This window comes from Notothenia rossii (assembly GCF_949606895.1).
Source record: "Notothenia rossii genome assembly, chromosome: 9".
NCBI lineage: Eukaryota > Metazoa > Chordata > Actinopteri > Perciformes > Nototheniidae > Notothenia > Notothenia rossii.
The window spans coordinates 50,601,103-50,622,876 of NC_136907.1; the positions used below are offsets into that span (position 1 = coordinate 50,601,103).

Sequence of the window (21,774 nt, forward strand, 5' to 3'; positions counted from 1 at the left end):
AATCCATTAACTTCTTTTGGAGGGCATGGTGATTCTCCTGTTTTCGATACACTAATGCCCCCCCCTCCCCCCCCCCACCTCCCCTCACCACCACCTCCACCCTCCACCACCTTCCATTGTCTCCTCTCGTGTTAGCCTCCTTTCGTTAGCGGGGTAAGAAATGAAACGTCTGAGTGATTAATGTTAGCGTGGCAGTGTTGGCTCACGTTGGGTCTGAATGGTGTTAATGAGTATTGGCCCGCCTGTAGATTAAACTAACGGGAGGAAATTACACTTCCTCATGGCCACCGCCGGCTGAAGCCCTGGAGAGCTGTTTATCAAGCGTTGGCGGCAAGCTTTTAACCTTGAGCCGCCAATGGCAACGAATGAGCTCTCGGGACGCGTGTGGTCGGACTATTTCTCACGCCCAGGTGAGACGAGGCTTTCGCTTGTCTGTCTTTGACTTCCTGTAACCCGCCCCCCCCCCCCTCTCCCTTCCCTTTTCATTCTTCTCATTTGGCTGCTGCTACCATCCCATCTTGGGCAATTCACACCTCGCACTATCTCCCTTTCTCTGCTAATATCTCTTTTTCTCTCCGGACGCCTTTCCCTTCTATTATCTGCATTTTCCTCAAAAAGAGTCGCCTCTCTATTCTATCTTTCTCTCCCTCCCGCGCCGCTCTCTTGCAATATTTGTATTCTGCTCCTCTCTGCAACAGCTCATTAATTCATACTCTCCTCCACCTCCTTCACCCCCTTTCCAGGAGCCACACAATAAATGCAGCGAAGAGGGCACAGACCGAGGTGACGTGCAGCGAGCATATAAAGGAGGTTTGGTTAAATAAAAAGTCTGAATGTCTGTTAAACACACGTAAGCGGGGCCAACGTATCGCTCACTGGTTATAGGTGGCCTATATGGAGTGTCCACTAGCCAGTTCAAATCCCGAGCCATTTTTCGTCCTCTTTATCTCCCCCATCCAATTCTCAATCTCCAACAAAGGCTTTTTTCTGGCCCAAAAAATCCTGTAACAAAATAAAAATAATAATTAACCCGGGGACGCCATATCGTTCACTAGTTAGAGGTGGCCCATATGGAGTATCCGCTGACTAGTAAGCCGGTTTCCAAATCCTGAGCCAGCCGAACATTTCAGGCAATGTCGTCCCCTCTATCTCCCCCTTTCAACTCTAAATCTCAAATAAAGGCACACTCTGGCCCAAAAAATACCTTAAGAGAATAACAAAATAATATCAAACGGGACGCCTTATAGCTCAATTGGTAGAGATGGCGACCCATGTACAGTGGTGTGGTCCCCATGTGGAGGACCCGAGTTCAAATCCAGTTTGGGGACCATTTGACACCCTCACCCCCTCTATCTCCCCCTTTCGATTCTAAATCTCCATAAAAGGCACTCTGGCCCAAGAAATACCTTAACAACAAAAATAAATAACATGGACGCCATATAGCTCAATTTGGTACAGCGGGGCGACCCTGGTACTGTTGCCGTGGTCCCCATCATCAAATCCGATTTGGGACTATTTTGCCAGGTCTCATCCCCTCTTATCTCCCCTTCTCAAGTCTGTCTGTACAATAGAGAATACTGAATACAGAATACTGTTTGCCCAGATATCGAGTTAAAAAAAACAACAACACACGTACCCTGGCACTGGGTTCCGTCCGAGGATGGTTCGTATCCGGCCACGCAGGTGCAGGAGCCCACGGGGGGACCATCCACTCTCCGTCCCCGTTTGCAGTATAGCTTCAGGGGGACGGACACCTCCATGGCGTTGTTGACGCAGGCCCCCGGGGCGATCACTTAAGGAGGTGGCTTCTGCCCCCGTGGCGGTCTCGGGGAAGACGGCAAAATTGGCAATTGTGGTGGAGCACTTCTTGAAGAAAACCCTGACGGAGATGAGCGACATGCAGGCGCCAAGGTCCTGAAAAGGCCAGGTAGAAGCCGGCCCTGGAGAGGGGGCCGAAGCTGCGCACTTTAGTGTTGATCCGACCCGCCTCCAGGAAGGGAGAAACTCTCATCCGGGGCGATGGTATCCACCTTCACGTAGGGGTTCTCCCTCCACAGGGGGCTACTGTCGGTGGCTGCGTCCCCCTCGGACTCGTAGTAGAAACAGATTGAAGGTCTCCTTGCAGGAGCCGGGGATGTTTGGGATGCTGGCGCAGGTCCCTCACGGAGAACTTGAGCTCCACGTAGACGCGCAGCACGCCCTTACGGGGGATAAAGGTCCGTCCTCAGCCAGTTGTTCTGGCTGGGCTGGCGGACATTACACACTTGGTAGGTTCTGATTGGGGCTCATGGAGTCGTCATAGCCGCTCACTTCCTCCCACTGTGGAAGACAACAGAGAGAGACTGTGACAAACCAAAAGGCAGGGGTCCAACTGATGCAGAAAAAATTGTTTTAAGAATAAAAACCAGGCTACATTTAATTGATTATCTTATTATTAACAGGACTTATCACCCATTCATCAACAACAGCGCAGAAACCCCCTTATCCAATATGTTGTTAATTAAAGTGGAGTACTGTTAAAACGCATCCTAATGCAAACCATTCAAGTATAGAGGGCACCAAAAAAACAGGGGAGTGACGTCTGCGGCACACAGATAATAAAAAACGCAAACACACACTCCCCCACAGAGGGGTTGTGTACATGTGTGAGGAATAATTTGCAGCTAAAATGTTCTAACTACATGAATGATTCAGAAAATCCCAATAATTACGGGCTATTAATAGAAAACGTCTCATTAAAAACACATTTCACGCGTTATGCACATTTGACGCTGCTCACGTGTTGCAGGTTTGTAGGAAGACGGATGTTTTTGCAGCTTTGTGTGTTGTTGGACTTTTATCATAATACACACCTATAGGGAGCAGCTATAACTGCTGCAGTGCAATCGAAATAGCCTCAAGAGGAGATTTGGTTTCTATACCTCATAAATGTGTTATCTGTGCTCCAGGAGAGATGAGAGCATACATTTTTACACTTTAAATGGAAACTTTTCCCGTATATCTATAATGCAAACAGTGAGTTATTTATTAAAATACTCATCTAAATGCAATGCTGTCAGTGTGATTTGCACTCCTGAGTACTTCATGTTACGCAGAATATATTATATTTATATATCTTTTTCCAGTGCCTACACACTCAGCCTGAGAGCAGATAACTGTTGTTGTTAATATCGCAAGTCAGGACTGATGTCTTTTTACAGTATTAAGCTTTGGAAATGACCATTTTAAGGGACTAATGTAGCGTCCGAAAATGTTGGCAAAAAATCATGATTTAAGGGCCAAAAGTAAACTTAAAAAAGCTGTTATTTCCAAGGCTAGTTAGAAACTAATGCATTGTGCATTTTTTAAGGCTAAAGCCAAAATAGTTGGAGCTGTCTCCGGCTCTCTCTCACACATACAGATTGAAACAGAATTACTTTTTGTGTCCCGGGGGGAAATTGGGTTTCGGCCCAGTTCCATTTGAGTATTTCATAAAATAATTATAATAGAATAAAAAGATTAATATTGATAAATATTTAAATAAAATAAGAAGTAAGGATGTGCAATAAAAGATGAAATATGATAAGATAAGTGCCATTAGTTGCAACATAAAATTAAAAAGGCCTTACTTCCTTACTATATATCACCATGCTACATATTCCTTACCCAAATTTTAAATATCAAAGGCACTCGCGATGGTATGCCTTTATATGTATTCGTGTTTGCACAGTGTGGTGTTCACTGTTATGAATGTTAATCATTCAAATGTATTCACTCATTACAATTTTGATAATGGCCACTTTCTTAGACATTAGGGGCAATATATTTTTTCTAATTTCCTGCTATAGACTACCTGGACATGAACATCATTTAAACAATCTGAATAATGTCAATGTGCAGCTTCACAACATGCTAACATTACAGGCTGTGATGAATGGCTCCATTGGTCAATACGTTTAGTCTATTAGGAAATAACCTTGTGAGGAGTCAATCTTTTTTAGATTTTTTTCCCTCTAATTCCCTCTCCGACAGAATGCTTCGTTTCCATAACAAATGAGCTTCCCAGGAATTGATTATTTCAGCTGGAAGAAAATAATGCATAACTCATCTCACGTCTTGCAGCTCCTGCGCAATTTATTCCCAAACGATGAGCCCTACGAGTCAGCATTAGGCGTCGTAAATCACCGGCAACACGTTGATGCACTACCTGACAAATATGATAATTGCCGGCCCTCCAAACGTATGGGCCTGTCAGCCGTGAGGGGGGGGGCTGCCTCGCCACTCCTGACATATGACTTCATGGATGCTGGGATATTCAGAGCCCGGGCCTTTGAAAGGGGAAAAGGAAGGGAGGAAGGGCTACCCGAGATCGTTTCCATGGAAACCCAGCATTTCCATTGACTGACTTTGCGCTCACGTAGCGAAGACAAATTACACTGGCCGGTAGTGGGGGAGGTCTGTCAGGCGGTTAGCCCCGGGGTCAAATTCGTGTTGTTTTATTTTCTCACCGTTCCTATAGGAGGTATCAACTGAAAACTCTAGTTTCTGTCTGTAATGCGCTCCTGGACCTATACTATAAAAGACACGTGCTTTCAATGACTCTATCCTGGGGAGACATGTGAGGTACCTAATAGTGCTGGCAAGCTGAGGGGATTTGCTCTGTGTATCCGCACGTCTTGTTTTGTTGTTTAAAGTCCTTCGTTTTTTCATTACACAACATTAACAATCTTTTGATTTCTTCCAAGCAATGTGTTTCTCATTTGCTTTTTTTTAGTACCCGGGGAAAGCAAACATACACTGCAAAAACAAAGATATAAAACAGTAGGAGGTGTGCTGTTCAAGGCAGACTGGGCTCTATTAACAAGCCAATGGAACAAATGTTGTTAAATGAAGAAAACACAAACACAAACACACACACACACACACACACACACACACACACACACACACACACACACACACACACACACACACACACACACACACACACACACACACACACACACACACACACACACACACACACACACACACACACACACACACACACACACACACACACACACACTAACTCACCCCGCTCTCTGGGAACGTAGTCCATGCCAGCTCTGTTGTTGCCCACCGACTGTCCATAAGGGTTTCTGCAAATTAAGAGTAGGAGGAAGGTTGACAAACCTGAATTAAATGGTATGAGGGGGGAGGGGGGGTAAATTGTTGCACAGCATTAAGGAGCACACACACACACACACACACACACACACACACACACACACACACACACACACACACACACACACACACACACACACACACACACACACACACACACACACACACACACACACACACACACACACACACACACACACACACACACACACACACACACACACACAAAAGATGCAGGTAAACACTTCCCCTCTGTCTCTTTCACAACCTCCACCCACATGCACTCAGTTTTTGACAGCACTGACAATCATGGCCTGTCTGTGATGCGCCTAATTAAGGCTCTCTTTCTGTGTTTGGCACTCACAAATGTACTCCTTTCAATATTCATTTGTGAAACTAAGAACAAAGCTTCCTCCGAGATGCCTTGGGATGGGACATATTCCATTAACTAGCAACGATTCAGAGCGGTCATACAAGCACAGGGAGATTTTTTGGAACAAATTTGGGGTGAGGGGCTTTCCCCTACCAAAATTAGCAGGTATATTTTATGCAGGCCCCATATGTTTTTTTGGATGGGTTTTCCCTCTCCTGTAGTGTGTTCTATAGGTTGTTATACATGTAAATGGTCTGCAAAGGCTAAAATCCCAAAGTGTGGGGGGGTGTGTGGGAGTTTTCCCCTCCCCTCTACCTGAAACGCCTCCATTGTAGGACTTGTTGTTTGCTTCCCGGGACATAGTGACATCACTACGTCACACTCGCACTTCTACTGTATATGCTAGAGCTCCAACAATTTGTGATAGGCTTAGGGGCGGGTCATCTGTAAACGGTTTAACAATCACAACAGAGCAGGCCAGCTAACTAATCAGAGCAGACTGGACTCTGGTTTCAGACAGAGGATGAAAAGAGGCCGTATGAACAAATACAGAGCTTTTTGAAAATTAAAGCATGGAGACATGTCCCAGTAGAGGCACCAAATACTGATATGAGCCTGAAAATGAGCAGAATAGGGCCCCTTTAAACGTTGGAAATCCTGCCTTAAATAGGCAAAGCTTATTTCCCATTGTCATTGACGAGCATGTCTTTCTAGGCTCTATTTTGTGACGTGTAATGTTCAACTTCACGAAGCGCCAGGCAGCATTGTAAAATCTTCAAATGTTACCATGGTTGCTTGCTGTCATGTTTAAATGAAGTGTTTTACAATCACCGGGGAGGTTAAATGACCGTTTCTGTCAATGGCGTCTGGCGGCTTTGAAGAGAGCCTAACATAAATGTTCTTTAATGAATCGTAATGATTGTCCAAATCCCTGTTGATTTGAGTAATTATGTTTTAACTGCATCATGTGTTCATCATGGTGCTATAAATGGGCAAGAATGAGGGTGTGTACCGGTTTACCCCTTTGTGTATTTATTTACTTCAATATTAATTTTTGAAACTAAGAACAAAGCTTGGAGATTACATAGCACCGCTTCAGAGAGGTCATACAAGCACAGGGAGATTTTTTGAAGATCACATTTGGGGTGAAGGGCTTTAACCCAGCAGTATTAATAATAACAATAATAATAGATTACATTTGTATAGCGCCTTTCAAAAAAGGCAAAAAAACAAACAAAAGGGGCAAATAATAAAGTAAACATTGTATAAATAGCAGTAGGAGTGGAAGCAGGGGGACTGTGATGTGTTAGGGGTAATTTGGCAGGTAGTTGCAGGTTTTTAAACATTTAAAAAATAGGCAAAACTTATTTTCCGCTGCCATTGAAGAGCATTTATTTTTAGGGTTTATTTTTTGATATGTAATGTTCGACTTCACAGAAGTGCCAGGCAGCATTGTAAACTGTTAAAATGCTACCATGGATGCTTCTTTTATAATCATCTGTTACTGATTCAATCTCTCTTAAAGACTCTTAAACAAAGACGGTTTTGTTTTTCTGTTTCTGTCAGGATTAAATGAAGCGTTTTACAATCACCGGGGAGGTTAAATGACTGTTTCTGTCGATGGAGTCTTGAGGAGAACATATTAATTAAATGTTTTGCACTTTAATAAATTATAAAGATTGTCCATTCCCTGTTGATTGTAATAATTACATTTTCACTGCAACATGTCCGTATCATGGTGCCATAACTTGGCCAAAATAAGGGTTTCACTAAATGCCGATTGGAACTGGAGCCAATAAATACCATTCAGAGTCTTTTTAATAAATGATGATTGTAACCTATCCTGCTAAAGTCAATACAAGATATGAATGGGTTTTCCACCATTGGGAGAGGGGCTTGAGATAGCAGGTCATCTGAGCAGTTGTTTTCTTCACCTCGCTGTTTACGACTTTACGAGTAGGTGACATGTGAGTAGACAATAAACAACAGGATCAATGAGTATTGTTGTCAAGGCTGTCAGTCAGCCGTCACCTGATTGGTGGTCCGGGGGTTCAATACACCTCAGAAGGTGCGACCCCCTCTCAGGCTCTCTACATACAGCTGTGGTCCACTCCCATCGTTCTGCTGTTGTTAGCAACTAATTACTGGGACAATTACGCTTTCTTCGCGGAGACTCAGTGACACGGTGCCTGCTGTGCACCATTTGCTCACAAGTTGTTGTTGGCTTTGCTGGAGGAGGGTAAACAAATAGATTGACCTGTGTGGAGCTACATCATCAGCTCTGGCTTTGTTCTTGTCCCAAAGTGGAAGAAGGGTTGGGAGGGGTTTTAAAAAAGTGTTATAATTAGTAGTTACAGGTAAAAAAAAAAAAATGCATTCAGTACCCTAACCTGAGAATCACAATGTAAGTAATGGAACCTGTTTACTTTTGTAATTCCGCCATGATCAAATGCAATGCAAATAAATACAGGAGAAAGACAATACTTTATTGTACTATTTAGGACATGGAAAACTGCTACAAGTTTTCTTATTTTAATTAAAGAGGACTGTTACGTGCCGTAGTGGGTGCTTGTGTGTGTGTGTGTGTGTGTGTGTGTGTGTGTGTGTGTGTGTGTGTGTGTGTGTGTGTGTGTGTGTGTGTGTGTGTGTGTGTGTGTGTGTGTGTGTGTGTGTGTGTGTGTGTGTGTGTGCGCGTGTCTTTCCCCCTGATTGTCTCCCTCCGGGTGCAGCCTCTCCCTCAGGTGCTCCCAATCCCCAATCAGGGCCTCCATAAGGGAGCTGAGAAAGGCTGCAGTCGCTCTCTTCCTTCTCGTCTGGCTGCATGTGTGACATGGGCAGCATGTGTCGTGTCTTTTTACATTTGACTATTTAGTCACTTTCTTTCAGAAGAAAGTCGTTCTTAGTTTGCCTTGCAAATTGGCTGGTGAGCCTTTCTTTATTTTTTCAATTAAAAGACCATCTTGTGGCTTCACAACTCAGTTTCTTCTCCTCTTTTCTCTCGCCCGGTTATTTTATATTTTTGTCACTTCCCTTTGGTACCCCTAGAACAGGACCAGGTAACAAGGACATATTCTGCAAATGTTCAGGTTCATATTTGTATTTAATGTCTCTGCTGTGACATGTCTCCATGCTTTAATGTTCAATGAGCTCTTTATTTTTCTCATTCTGCCTGTGCTGCAGCACCTCTTTAACCCTCTGCGCCCCCCCCCCCCCCCCCCCCCCCGCCCCTTAGCCTATCATGAACAATGTGTTGGAGCGCTAGCCAGAAGAAAAACAAAGGAGTCCAATGGAAGCATATCACCTACAAAAGTATAATAGAAAATGCTCCGTTTTAGTGATGGAGAAAATTCCACCCAGTGAAATCATTCTTGAATTAACGGCTATGATGATGAACTGCTAGAATTGCGACTGTGGCTGTCAGGGAGTGTGGACGCCTTTCAACCAGAAGATTGTGGGTTCGATCCCAGCCAACAGTCAACATGTGGATGTATCGTTGAGCAACATACTGAACACTGAGTTGCTCCCAATGGCCAACGGCGTGTGAATGATAGCTTCTCGACCAAGTGGTACTGCTCTGCATGAATGAGGTGTGAAAGGGTGAATGACTCAGTTTGTAAAGCGCTTTGTGGTAAAAAAATACCTGTTACAGTGTAATATAAGTCCATTTACCATTAGTATCCTGCTAGTTATTCCCCAAATTATTATTTTTTTACCAGTGATCTGATTACGTCTTTTTGTATGTAACTGTAAGGGATGAAGTTTGTTTTTGTATTATGATTACATAATCCCCATGAGTGTTGGTTGAGGTTTTTCTTAGAGACAGTTACATTACTGGCTTGTGTGTCAATAATAGAAGTTTGATTGAGTGGATAGATTACGGGTCCATCTGCAGGATGCTGAGCGGGGGATATGTGCAGTGTTTACACTCTGATCAGTAGAGGAACCACAATGCTTTCTCTTCTTTTCACAGAGATAATGAATAGTGATCTGTGTATCCTAGGGTAGATTACATCTTTGGTGTTCTACCACTGTAGAGCTGCATGTGGTTACATTCACACTGCAGATACGGGCAAGATTCAAAGCAAGCGGGGGGGCTTCATGCTTCCTATTTTAAATGCAAATTAGCCTGGCGGTGTGTGTACAGTAAATGGAAACAAGTTGAAAAGAGTTGACCGCTGGTATTTGATGTGCGGTGATTAACTATGTATGGGATTTTCTCAGATTTTGTTTCCCTTTAGAATAATTTTTGGTTATACCGATCATGAGCTATCATGGCTAGAAAGTGGACATTTCATTAAGGCTTTATCATAAGTGCATAATAAATAAGAACATATACTAGCACTTTACTTCAACATTTCTTAAGTTGTTGAAGTAGACTCGAATATAGCCATTTGCTGCTATTTATGCGTCTATTTCAAAGATTTCAGAGGCAAATGTTGCATTTTCACTACATTTATCTGGCTTTAATTACATTGAAGATTTGGATATGGTGAGACAACCAGTTTAAGCGGGTCTATCTCTGCTTTTTACAGAACCTGGCTAGCTTTTTGCATCTGTTTCCAGTCTTTGTGCTAAGCTAGCCAGCTGCTGGCTCTAGCTTCAGATGTATCTTACAAACATGAAAGTGGAATTCATATTTGTATCTAAAGCTCAGCAAAGAAAAAAAGGAATATGTATATTTCTAAACCCAATGAACTGTAGGTAATGCACAACTAGAGCATGATACATTTTTATTTAAATCATGAATTAATGTTGGATGTATTCCATTTTAAGATGAATGTTATTGGTTAAAGGGGACATCATATGCACATTTTCAGGTTCATACTTCTATATTGGGTTTCTAATAGAGCATGTTTACATGCTCTAATATAAAAAAAAAAGATTATTTTCCTAAAACTGTCTTCTAAATATACCTGTATTCCCTCTCTGTCTGAAACGCTCTGTTTTTGCGCCTCCTGAAAAAATCTCTTCTTATTAGTCAGTTTTTACCAGTCTTTTATATCTGCGTTCTGGACATTTCTCCACTGTCACTGCCAGGGAATCACTTCTACAGTATATGTATACCTTATAGGAAGTCATAACAGTCAGGATAACAGATCATTTAAAGGTGTTTCTGAATATTGGCTTTGTGCATTTCTCCATGGATTGAGCTCTTTAAAACAGTTTTGATAAATAGGATTTATTTTATCCATCAAAAAAATGTGTAACATCACAAAGCAACATGTGTTGGCATACAACAACTAGATGGATATAAAACTATGGATATTTGAATAAGATAAGGGGTTGAGTGTGGCCCTGAAAAAGGCCTTTTCTATGTAACTGGAGTCCAGCTCATTTGGTGGTGTATAAATTAAAGAATGAAGTACATTGAATTCACGATCATTATTATCATTATGACGATCCATTAAGAAGGAGCTAATGAACTCATAGTCACTTTGTCATTTCTTTATGGGGAACATTAAGCCTGTGATTTGTAACCAGAATACTTTAATGTGCAGATAGCAGTATTTTGAGCAAAGAAAAGTTTGAATAAACAGCTGCATAATCTAAAAATGATTCTCCTCCACAAGAAACAAGTGTCTCCCTCCATCTTTTGTTGAAAATTGAGATAAAGCACAAACATGCTTTGAATGCATAAAGCAAGTCCTGTCTCTAATTTATGAAGGCCTTCTGTAGTTGTGTGCGTGAGGACATGAGCGACAGCAGTTGGGTTGCTCCAACACACGATGGTGAACACGGTTGTTTGTTGCACAACTTGAGTCAGAGCGGAGGAACTAATCAGGGAAATCAGTGTCTGTTGTCTCTGCTCGGCTGCACTCGTGGCACACAGCTGACTGAGAGCTCCCGGGCTCCATGCTGCTGATACTGCCCTCCCTCGGGTGTCTGATCCAGTGTCCCCCCCCCTTCCCTCTCCTCTCCCGGTCGCCCCGCGGTAACCGAGACAGAATCACTCAGCCTCAACCAACCCACAGGCCCGATGCTCCTTTAGCAGGCTTCACCTCACACGACGGGCAGCAGGTTGACCATCCTTACATCCGTAGAAAGCGGGATTTCACAGCGCTGAAGGATTCTTGAGGGAGATACGGACTCCCTCGCAGCTCCAGAGCCGCTCTTCTATCCGAACGTGACCTCTGACCTCCCCATGGAGCAGGAGTGGACAGAATTTCTCTTCACAATATTTAGAAGAATTATACTTTTACAGAAACTATTATTAGCCAGCGAGAGTGGATGACGCTGTATGTCTTCAGGCTAACAGATAACATTGTTTCTATGGACATTTAGATTTTAGAGAAACTAAGCCTGTGTTCAGATTATATTTCAAACACAAAATAACTCTTTGCATATGAAATACCATTGGCATGTAACCTTAGATTCTCGAATTTCTTTTTAGTTTTTCTCAAATTCTTCAGCAGTGAATGAAGAACCCGAAAAAAGGTCCTTATGAATTGTAATAAATGGGCGGGGATGACGCTATATATCCTTAAGCTAATGAATAACCTATTCCTATTTCAAATGTAGTTTTAAGGCAACTGAGCCTGTGTTCAGATGTTAAAAGAATATTTTGAGCACAACATCAATCTGTGTATACCTGTTACCACCACGTGTAGCTTGAATTATTTAGGAAAATGTATTAGTTTCTTGAAGTCCTCAACAATGAACGAAACATCCGAGATTTTTGAAAAGTCTTGATCAATTGAAGGATATTGGGGCCAACATTAGCTCTTGCCAAACAAAATCAAAACATAATCATACTATCTCAGTTTCATTTATCGAGTCATAGAATTCAACGTAAACAGTCTCACACTAATGTAGGCTGTTCTTCCTAGCAATTCCGAAGTGTTTAAAATAGTGCAGCTTTAGCAAAAATGCATGTGTTTGGAAAATTGTGAGCATACAACTGGATAAAGGGAACTTGGATGATACTGAACGAGTTGTGTAAGACTTGGTCGAAGGGTGTATATAAATAGTCTTATTTCTTCCAAACTTTTCCCGTTTTTTTGTGCTTTGTTCACCACGAAGGCATGCAGGAAAAGCAAGGTATTCTCGAAGAATTTATATACAAATGGTCTTTAAAAAAAAAAAGGTAAATTATTCCTTTACCATTTGAGTCCAGGCTCACGTGTTGCTCAACTCTCAATTTTCCGTTGGAATAATAAGGTTATCGTTGGCCAAAAACTCTATTGACCAAAGTGTGTTATCGTCAACTCTAAATCCTCGAAAGCGGTTCAGATTGAAAAAGATCCCATTTGTTCCACAGTTCTCCCCTCCCTGCTAAATGTATAGAGCCTCTGAGATCGCCTCGCTGCTATAACTCAAATCCAGAAATCTCCCTCATCTCCCATAAAACCACAGCAGCGGTGGAGTCATTCCGCCCCTGGGGTAAGAAAACAATGCTGCAGTGGGAACTTTAGAGCATCACCACCCGTGGCACTTACCGTACCGTCATTTTTTCTTTACGCAAAATGCCACACAACTCTGCATTCCCAGTGCGCTCTGGGAGCTCACACATGCTAATGTTTTATTCACTTTGTGCACCATGAAAGGGCGGCATCACTTTGTACTACACTAACACTCGCTGCCAACAAGCAAACATATCAAATATTAACATCATCATCATCATCAGTGATCACAGGGTGATCGAATATGTGGCGATGAATAGGTAGAGGAAAAATATAGTGATTAAGAGGGAAAAATTGACTCATTGGCTCTTTCTAAGCAAGGGTTTGTTTGTATGTCAGAGCATTTTTCCCTCCATTGGATCACAGCGATACAGTCTATGTGATAAACTGTGTGACGCTTGATGAGCACTTTCTGAACAAGTCAAGCTGACCTAATTCAATCTCTCTTCATGGCTGCTTTCATCTGCTTTTTACAGGTCAACAGATAATTATTCTTGCTGATTTACTAATGTATAGAAAGCGGGAAAAGGCCAATGAAGCGCTCTATTGATGTGAAAATCAACTGACGCTAAATGCCTACCCTACAATCGCAAACACGATAGCTGTGTCTAACTTTATGAAACCCTTCATTACGGGTCATCCATCTGTTTTATGAGCTTTTTAATGTAAAGGTACAGTAAACGTTGACTGTAAACGAGTGTTACACAACATACAAATGTCAAAGTTACTGAAGCTTTTACTGCGGTCTGTTGTAGAGAAATGGAAATACAGTAAGTCCTCACTGGGGCTTCTGTAAATAAGCAGGAGCACACTACAAGTTGCAGTCCAGCTCGCATCATCCATGCGCAAACACTTGCCAATCTGAAAAAAAACTAATTCCAGATCCAGGCAATGTGTTGGAGTCCACTGAGTAAGCAGCTAAAAAAAAACGACATGCAACTGAAAAAACTGTTAGTTTCTCTCTCATTTAAACCCAATCCGATGATCTGCCCTTGATGTTTATCCTCAGAGGACAAACATTAGTTAACCCCTGAGATGTGAGTAACAGCCACTGGTCCGGTTGGGGGGGGAAACGGGGCTGATCATCACGCCGTGAGAAGCCCACTGGGACTTGGAGGGCTGCTGCCGCTGCATTGATTTACTTGCTGACACCAGAATTGATGAGGGATCAAGCTGGCCACGGTCCAGGGGAGGCAGATTGGACAGGGAGGGAAAGAAGGTAGAGAAATGTAGCTACGGTAGCTGGGCAGGCAGTGAGGAGGGTGGGCTTCTCCCTGGAGCTACACTCCCCTAGGTGATGGAGGGAGCTTCCAGGGGCTGCAGCATACTTGTTAAGCCATTGACCTTTAATTCACACTTGTCATCTAATGGGTTCCGCATGTGACTGTGGAGCTTCAGGGGCCGGCATTGATCCGCTTGGGTCTCCACACACCACTGATTGGTGGGAGAAGAACCCAACTCGAAACCTTCCACATGCATCAGTGTGTTCCTGTTTCAGTGTGAGAGGGACGCCCCTCTGTAGCCTACTGTATAACCAGTGGTGCTGTAGGGGCGGGTGGGCACCCTCACTCAGCTTGTGGGTGTGACAACAAAAGCAGGGACAATAGCAACAGGGCAGTGCTTCAGCCGCAATGGGAACACTGGGGTTTCATCAGACACACACACACACACACACACACACACACACACACACACACACACACACACACACACACACACACACACACACACACACACACACACACACACACACACACACACACACACACAGGGAATGATACATGTGTACATGGAATACATTCACAGAGCCAATTGATACTCAGCGAAATTGCCTATTCAACAGAGGAGTCTTGCTAACAGATCTCATTTCAGCATCAAAGACTGATCTGGTGTTTAAACTGGCAAATTAGACTGAGCCAAATATGCTTCAAATTGTCAGATAAAATACTCATTTATTCTAGTGGTAATGGTGTTTCTTTCTCAATATGTGACAATAGTGTGTTTTCTTGCCAAATTCGAATGCATCCAAGCTGTCCATCCATTGTGCATTCACAGGAGACACAAAGTAGTCATGCAAACATCAGAGCACATACCTTCTACAGCCAGTACCACGGGGACAACGAGGCTGCACACCCACAGCAAGTAATCCATTGTCATAAAACAGGCTTCTGCAACATGAATAAAGGTGTGCAGACTGGACCCTTTGGATGGATGGAGCCTCAAACAATGAGCACCGCAGCCGAGCTTTTTGTTCCTCTCCCAATTCTCATGTCTTCAGATGTGGGGATGGGTCTTTACGCCCCGTACAAAAAAATAAATAAAACAAAAATAACCGAACGCTTTATTTTACATTCATTCAGGTCCCGTTATTCCTCCGGAGTTGTGAACGCGATGCTTACAGTCTGCACCCTTCCAGTCTCATTTCTTTATCCGACTTTAACCTCACCGAACCTCTGTCCAGGCGCATCCCACGGCTGCTGGTCTCCCCGAGCAGAGGATATGAAAGCCGGGTATCAGGTCGCCTTCTATCTGCAGAAGAATCTGTGTAGTCCACTTTGGGCAACTCCGCGTAGCTGTTGCTCTTCTGCGAGGGATGTGCGTCGGAATGGCAACACCGGGACAGAGAGACACCGAGGGGGCTGGGGCTCCGGCGGAGGCAAGCTGGCGCTGCACTCTGTGGACCTCAAGCTTCCGTTCGGGATTTTCAAAAATAATAGCACGATAACGGGTATTGGGGTAATTTATTCACCCAAGAGACATCGCATTAAACTAAGCAGCAATGTGACGTTAATGAAGAAAAATAAAACGTTGATGTTGTTATTTTTCTTCATAAAAGCTGTTATTTATTGGTGTAGGCCTATCTATAATATTAGGGTTAGGGTTTCAGTAGGTAGTTTCCATTTGGAAAACATTGTTGTTGACCAAAGCCTAATATGTTGGCCTAATAGTTATATGATTTATGATTTGTATCTATTCATGTATATTTATTTATTTATTGTGTTTTGATACATTGTAACACTGTAGGAGGCTAAGCTTAATTCAAATAGATTTATGATTTTCACGATAAAGCCTGTATAACATTATGTATTTATACAGTATATAGTTATATATAGGATATATTTGTGTATGTAGGCTATATATGTACAGTGGGGCAAAAAAGTATTTAGTCCAATTCCTATTCCTAATACCAATTCTGCAAGTTCTCCCACTTAAAAAGATGAGAGAGGCCTGTAATTTTCATCCTAGGTATACCTCAACTATGAGAGACAAAATGAGAAAAAAAAAATCCAGAAAATCAGTGATGTTTTGGGGCTGTTGCTGGGCATCACAGACTTTCAACTCCCTCCAAAGATTTTCTATGGGGTTGAGATCTGGAGACTGGCTAGGCCACTCCAGGACCTTGAAATGCTTCTTACGAAGCCACTCCTTCGTTGCCCGGGCGGTGTGTTTGGGATCATTGTCATGCTGAAAGACCCAGCCACGTTTCATCTTCAATGCCCTTGCTGATGGAAGGAGGTTGTCACTAAAAATGTCATGATACATGGCCCCATTCATTCTTTCCTTTACACAGATCAGTCGTCCTGGTCCCTTTGCAGAAAAACAGCCCCAAAGCATGATGTTTCCACCCCCATGTTTCACAGTAGGTATGGTGTTCTTTGGATGCAACTCAGCATTCTTTCTCCTCCAAACACGTCTAGTTGAGTTTTTACCAAAATGTTCTATTTTGGTTTCATCTGACCATATGACATTCTCCCAATCCTCTTCTGGATCATCTAAATGCTCTCTGGCACTGCAGGATTTGAGTCCCTGGCGGCGTAGTGTGTTACTGATGGTAGCCTTTGTTACTTTGGTCCCAGCTCTCTGCAGGTGATTGACTAGGTCCCCCCGTGTGGTTCTGGGATTTTTGCTCACCGTTCTTGTGATCATTTTGACCCCACGGGGTCAGATCTTGCGTGGAGTGAGGGAGATTATCAGTGGTCTTGTATGTCTTCCATTTTCTAATAATTGCTCCCCCAGTTGATTTCTTCACACCAAGCTGCTTACCTATTGCAGATTCAGTCTTCCCAACCTGGTGCAGGTCTACAATTTTGTTTCTGGTTTCCTTTGACAGCTCTTTGGTCTTGGCCATAGTGGAGTTTGGAGTGTGACTGTTTGCGGTTGTGGACAGGTGTCTTTTATACTGATAACGAGTTTAAACAGGTGCCATGAATACAGTTAACAAGTGGAGGACAGAGGAGGCTCTTAAAGAAGAAGTGAAAGGTCTGTGAGAGCCAGAAATCTTGTTTGTTTGTAGGTGACCAAATACTTATTTTACCAAGGAATTTACCAATTAATTCATTAAAAATTCTACAATGTGATTTCCTGGATTCTTTCCCCCCATTCTGTCTCTCATAGTTGAAGTGTACCAGGATGAAAATTACAGGCCTCTCTCATCTTTTTAAGTGGGAGAACTTGCACAATTGGTGGCTGACTAAATCCTTTTTTTCCCCACTGTATATGTATTGATTTTATTTTTTATTAATTAGACTACATACAAAATAAAAGGTACTTTTCACAACAACTATAGTCAGTGATCTCACAATACCATAAAGCATGTATCACTAGTGAAACATGGTTCACTTATAGGCCTACATATAAAATACATTTTGTTTATGATCAAAGGTGATCATACCAGGTAGAAATCCGGACACAAGATGATATCATCCCAAACACTGACGTCATGGTCGTTTTTCTTTTTCTATTATCACCTGGCTACCATGCTCTTACATGTTATGACATGGTTGGTGAGCTCTATGATTAACGGAATACAGTAACGGAATTCATTCCTAATTCAATCTTTCAAATTATTATAAGCGAAAACCAAATGTCATGCTTTTATTTTGAAGTCAAAGCTGCTGAATTTCCGGGTTTGCTCTGAATTTCTCAGATTTGCTTCATGTTGCTGGTGGGGGGCTCGGGGAATGAGGAGGTGGGATGTGGAGGAGGAGGAGGAGGAGGAGGAGGTTGGTTGGTGAGGCGGCCTCCAGCCCGCAGTGTTTGCCGGGCCCGGCTGCAGGTAACCGGCCTGGCGCTCCGCTCACCGCCGCTAAACACCGATCAATTGTGGCATTAAAGGGACTGTGGTCGCTTCGGCGGGGGACGTCAATATCAGCTTTGGTCCTAATAGATACACAGCGCCTCCCGCGGGTTATTGAGTGGTCTTTGAGGCTGATAACCATCTGTGTTACACTGGTTCTTTCAGCAAATCCACAGATTTCACCCAGACTAATCAATAAAATCCTGCTATTTGATATCATACAAATATTTTTGCGTTATTTTATAAATGTCACAGTACATTTCTATGATAATGCCACTAAATCAGCACAGACACACATGGGAATACTGCTGCCTGGAGGATCATATGCTTCCCTTGGGGGGATTACGAAAGAAGATCCTAATTATCAAAGAGATATTTTCAGTTTAAATCAGTTTTGTGACAGACTGCCTGTTCTCATTAGTTCATGCCACACTCTGACCTTTTGCAGACTTTCATTTTAGGTCCCTTTCCACCACAGGCTTTTGTCCCTTGGCGGGATCCAGCGGAGAGAGTGCGTGTGTGCTGGCTGGTGGGGGCTCTCAGCTCAGGGACAAGGCTCCCCTTCACACTGCTAATTCATCCCTCTGTGAGCCCCCTCTCCCACTGCTTCGACCCCCCCCCCCCCCCCCCCCGACACAGGAACACACACATTCCCCCAAAAAAAGTCCCTCCGTGCTACCTACAAACTCAAGATCCCCCCTCTCCCAAATCTACCCCCCACTTCTAAGAAGCTCCCCGGTCGCCTCCACCCCTAAAGTTTCTTTTGTCCCTCGGGCTTTGTGCACTAATTAACTACAGTTCAGTTCCCAGCAAGCTCGGGTCAGCCTCCACTACTGAAGCCAGTGATGGACAGCTCTCTTTAATCGGCTGTATTCAAACTGAGACACACAGAAAAGACAGAGGCAGCATTGGTGCAGTCATTATGAACAGGTCATGTAAATAATATGTGACAGTGGTGCTGCTGCTGCTGCTGCTGCTGCTGCTGCTGCTGCTGCTGTATGTGTGGTCTTATTTGTTTAAAAAAATCCCTCACTGATTTCTTGTTTGTGTGTGTTTTTAAGAGTCTCCTAAGAGAGTGTTTTGGACTAAATTTACAAATCTGCTTGTTAATTCAGCTCTGCAACAGTCCTTGAAATCCCTCAGTGTCTTAAAACCCACACAAACAGAGAAGACTTGTTAACGGGTGAAAAACAAAAATCCAATATAAATGCGTGTCATCCTTCCACTTTGACTAATACCAAGTCAATTATATTTCTCTTTTATGTGGAGGAAAAGAGGCTGGGATGTCTCACTCTGACTGAAAAGGGGCCCCCATGCTGTCATGCCTTCAAGTTCATCCCCATGTTTCTTCAGATGTTGTCCCAGTGCAACCTTTCACCGCCCCGAACATGATGAAATGGCAGTTAAATCTCAAACTGGGACTGGACCGGGGTTGTGTATGCTTCAGCTGGTGCATGGACATGTGGAATAAAGAATAGCTGCTCTGGGGAGTCCTTTCCATCCTGCTGCAGATGAGAAATCCGTTCTCGGGCTCATGGGGAAAAGATACATATTTTACAGCGCACGGAGAGGAGACAAGTGGAGCCGAGGATGAGGCAGAGGGATGAAGACTAGCTCTGTTGGACTGCAGTGTTAAGCTGACAAGAGGCGATGACAGAACATCTCCACAAAGCCGAACTGTCTCCTGCAAACTACTCGTGAATTATGAAGCCTGTCCAGTTCAGCGCACTGCGTGTGTATAATAAACATGCATCCGCACATAAAGCATTGTGTGCGTGCGGATTTATGTGAGACACATGCAGCTGTTTTCCTATATGAATCTAATCATCTGCTTACTGAGGTTTTAGGTGTATGCTCGAAACATACATCTAAAAATCATAATTTATAGTTTGGGTTCATACTCTTCCTAGATTAATATATTACAATAATATCCAAGAGAATGGCTTATGCAATAAAGTGACAGAAAACGTTCCAATACAATCTTATTTCAATCCATCAAACAATGGCAAATAATTCTGGTTATTATTCACGTGAAATTGCAATCCATTTCAGCTTAAATCCACAGTATAAAGACTAAAACTGAGCTTGAACTTAACATTAATCACAATAATCTGATTTTGGGGTTTTCTCTCATACCACATAATCGTCAAAACAGAGTTTGCAAAGTTTCTTGCCTCTTCCTTGGAGAATATTTGTATTTATATAGTTTTGTGAGAACTCAATTTCCCGGTGAAGTCATATCGAAAGCTTAAATCACTGCGCCTGGACCAACAAATATTGTCATTCGTAATTCTCCCCCTTGCAACACCACAGATTGACATTCTTTTACTTAGCTTTTTGTTAAGAGAAAACTAACAAAATAGCAATAATTTATTTACGAGCTTTAGTTGTTCCTGTAACCTTTTCTTTCTTTTGAACATAAGCAGACAGTTTTCCCATGTCCAATATTTGTGCCAAACTGGTTTTAGTTCTATATTTATCTTACAACATATTTTTCAATCTTCTCATGTAACGAAAAAGCATATTTCCCAAAATATCCCACTAGTCCTTATGCAACATTTCTTCCCAATAATAAAACTATTGGCACAACCGTGGCGAAGCTGCTATAATATCTGACCATAAAACTGACACAATTCTGTCACGGTTGGAGTAGGCAGGGTAACTGGGGATTTAACCCAAATGCAGACTAATACAAAAAAAAATAGGGTACTAGAGTTTACGGAGTCATGAGGAGGCCAGAGTCGAAACAGGGAACATCATACAGACAAATACATCTGACAAGGTTGTATGCAGAGAATCATAAATCTGTAATCATGTATAAGGTCAGGTAGATAAAAGTCCAGGTTGAGATTCAGATAACTTGAAAGCCAAAGGACAGGACAACAACATCAAGACACTTCAACAAACTGGCCAGTAGTGTGTGGAATACAGCTGCTTTTAAACTGCAAGGCTGTTTGGGAACATGTGTAATGGGTATGGCAGTCAGGTAAGGGGGAACGAAGAAAAGTCAGAGGGCCTCATCTGGGTGGAAAAATGGCAATGATAAGATACAAATAAGTTGTATAGAAGGTAACCTCGATCGACGAAGAAAGGCGAACACTCTTGCAAAGTTTGCTGCCTCAAAACCTTTCCTCACCATTACTTTTGGAGGCCAATGTCTTACTTTAACCATTAGAGGTAAATGTCTAACTTTAGCCATAGGAGGTGAATGCCTAACCCTAACTATTGGAGGTCAATGTCTTACTTTAACCATAGGAGGTCAATGTCTTAACTTATCCAAAGTAAATGCCTAACCCCAACCATTCAAGGTCAATCACCATCACAAACATCCACACATAAACACCATCACCCTGTGACACACAAACACCATCACCCTGTGACATAACCTAAGCCATCCGGGGTCAATGTCCAACCTCAACCATCTCGCAAGAGTTCTGTAAATCGAGGATTTATCCTCGCTGTAACTACCAATGACAAAATTGGAAACTTTATTTGTCACTCAACCAAAGGCAATTTACTACTATGCACACGGACAGCCACAGTAAGGCATCCTTGAAATACTTTCAGGGATGGTGCCTTGCTCAACAGCACACGGAAGTGCAGGGGAAAAGGCACCGTTCCAGCTGCAAGTCCACAACCTATACCCGCTCCTTATGGCGACATAAAGCCAATCTTAATTTAAAGGTTTACAAACATGACTGTAGAGCAGGGACACACAGAAGACAGGTGAATATGTCTATCCACATCAACTAAGGATAGATCATCTTTATAATTTA

The 21,774-nt window shown here is 42.8% G+C and overlaps 1 protein-coding gene across 1 annotated transcript in view; it reads right to left on the minus strand.

The window, feature by feature from the left end:
* LOC307019898 (ephrin type-B receptor 3-like) overlaps positions 1-15,558 on the minus strand; it is a 37,388-nt gene extending 21,830 nt beyond the window's left edge. Inside the window, 12 exon segments of the mRNA XM_079650999.1 lie at positions 1,637-1,700; positions 1,703-1,726; positions 1,728-1,793; positions 1,795-1,920; positions 1,922-1,993; positions 1,995-2,102; positions 2,104-2,154; positions 2,156-2,215; positions 2,217-2,282; positions 2,284-2,319; positions 5,056-5,120; positions 15,015-15,558. Of these exon segments, the coding sequence (XP_079507125.1) occupies positions 1,637-1,700; positions 1,703-1,726; positions 1,728-1,793; positions 1,795-1,920; positions 1,922-1,993; positions 1,995-2,102; positions 2,104-2,154; positions 2,156-2,215; positions 2,217-2,282; positions 2,284-2,319; positions 5,056-5,120; positions 15,015-15,078 (802 nt within the window). The 5' untranslated portion in view covers positions 15,079-15,558.
* Between the last annotated feature and the right edge of the window lie 6,216 nt (positions 15,559-21,774).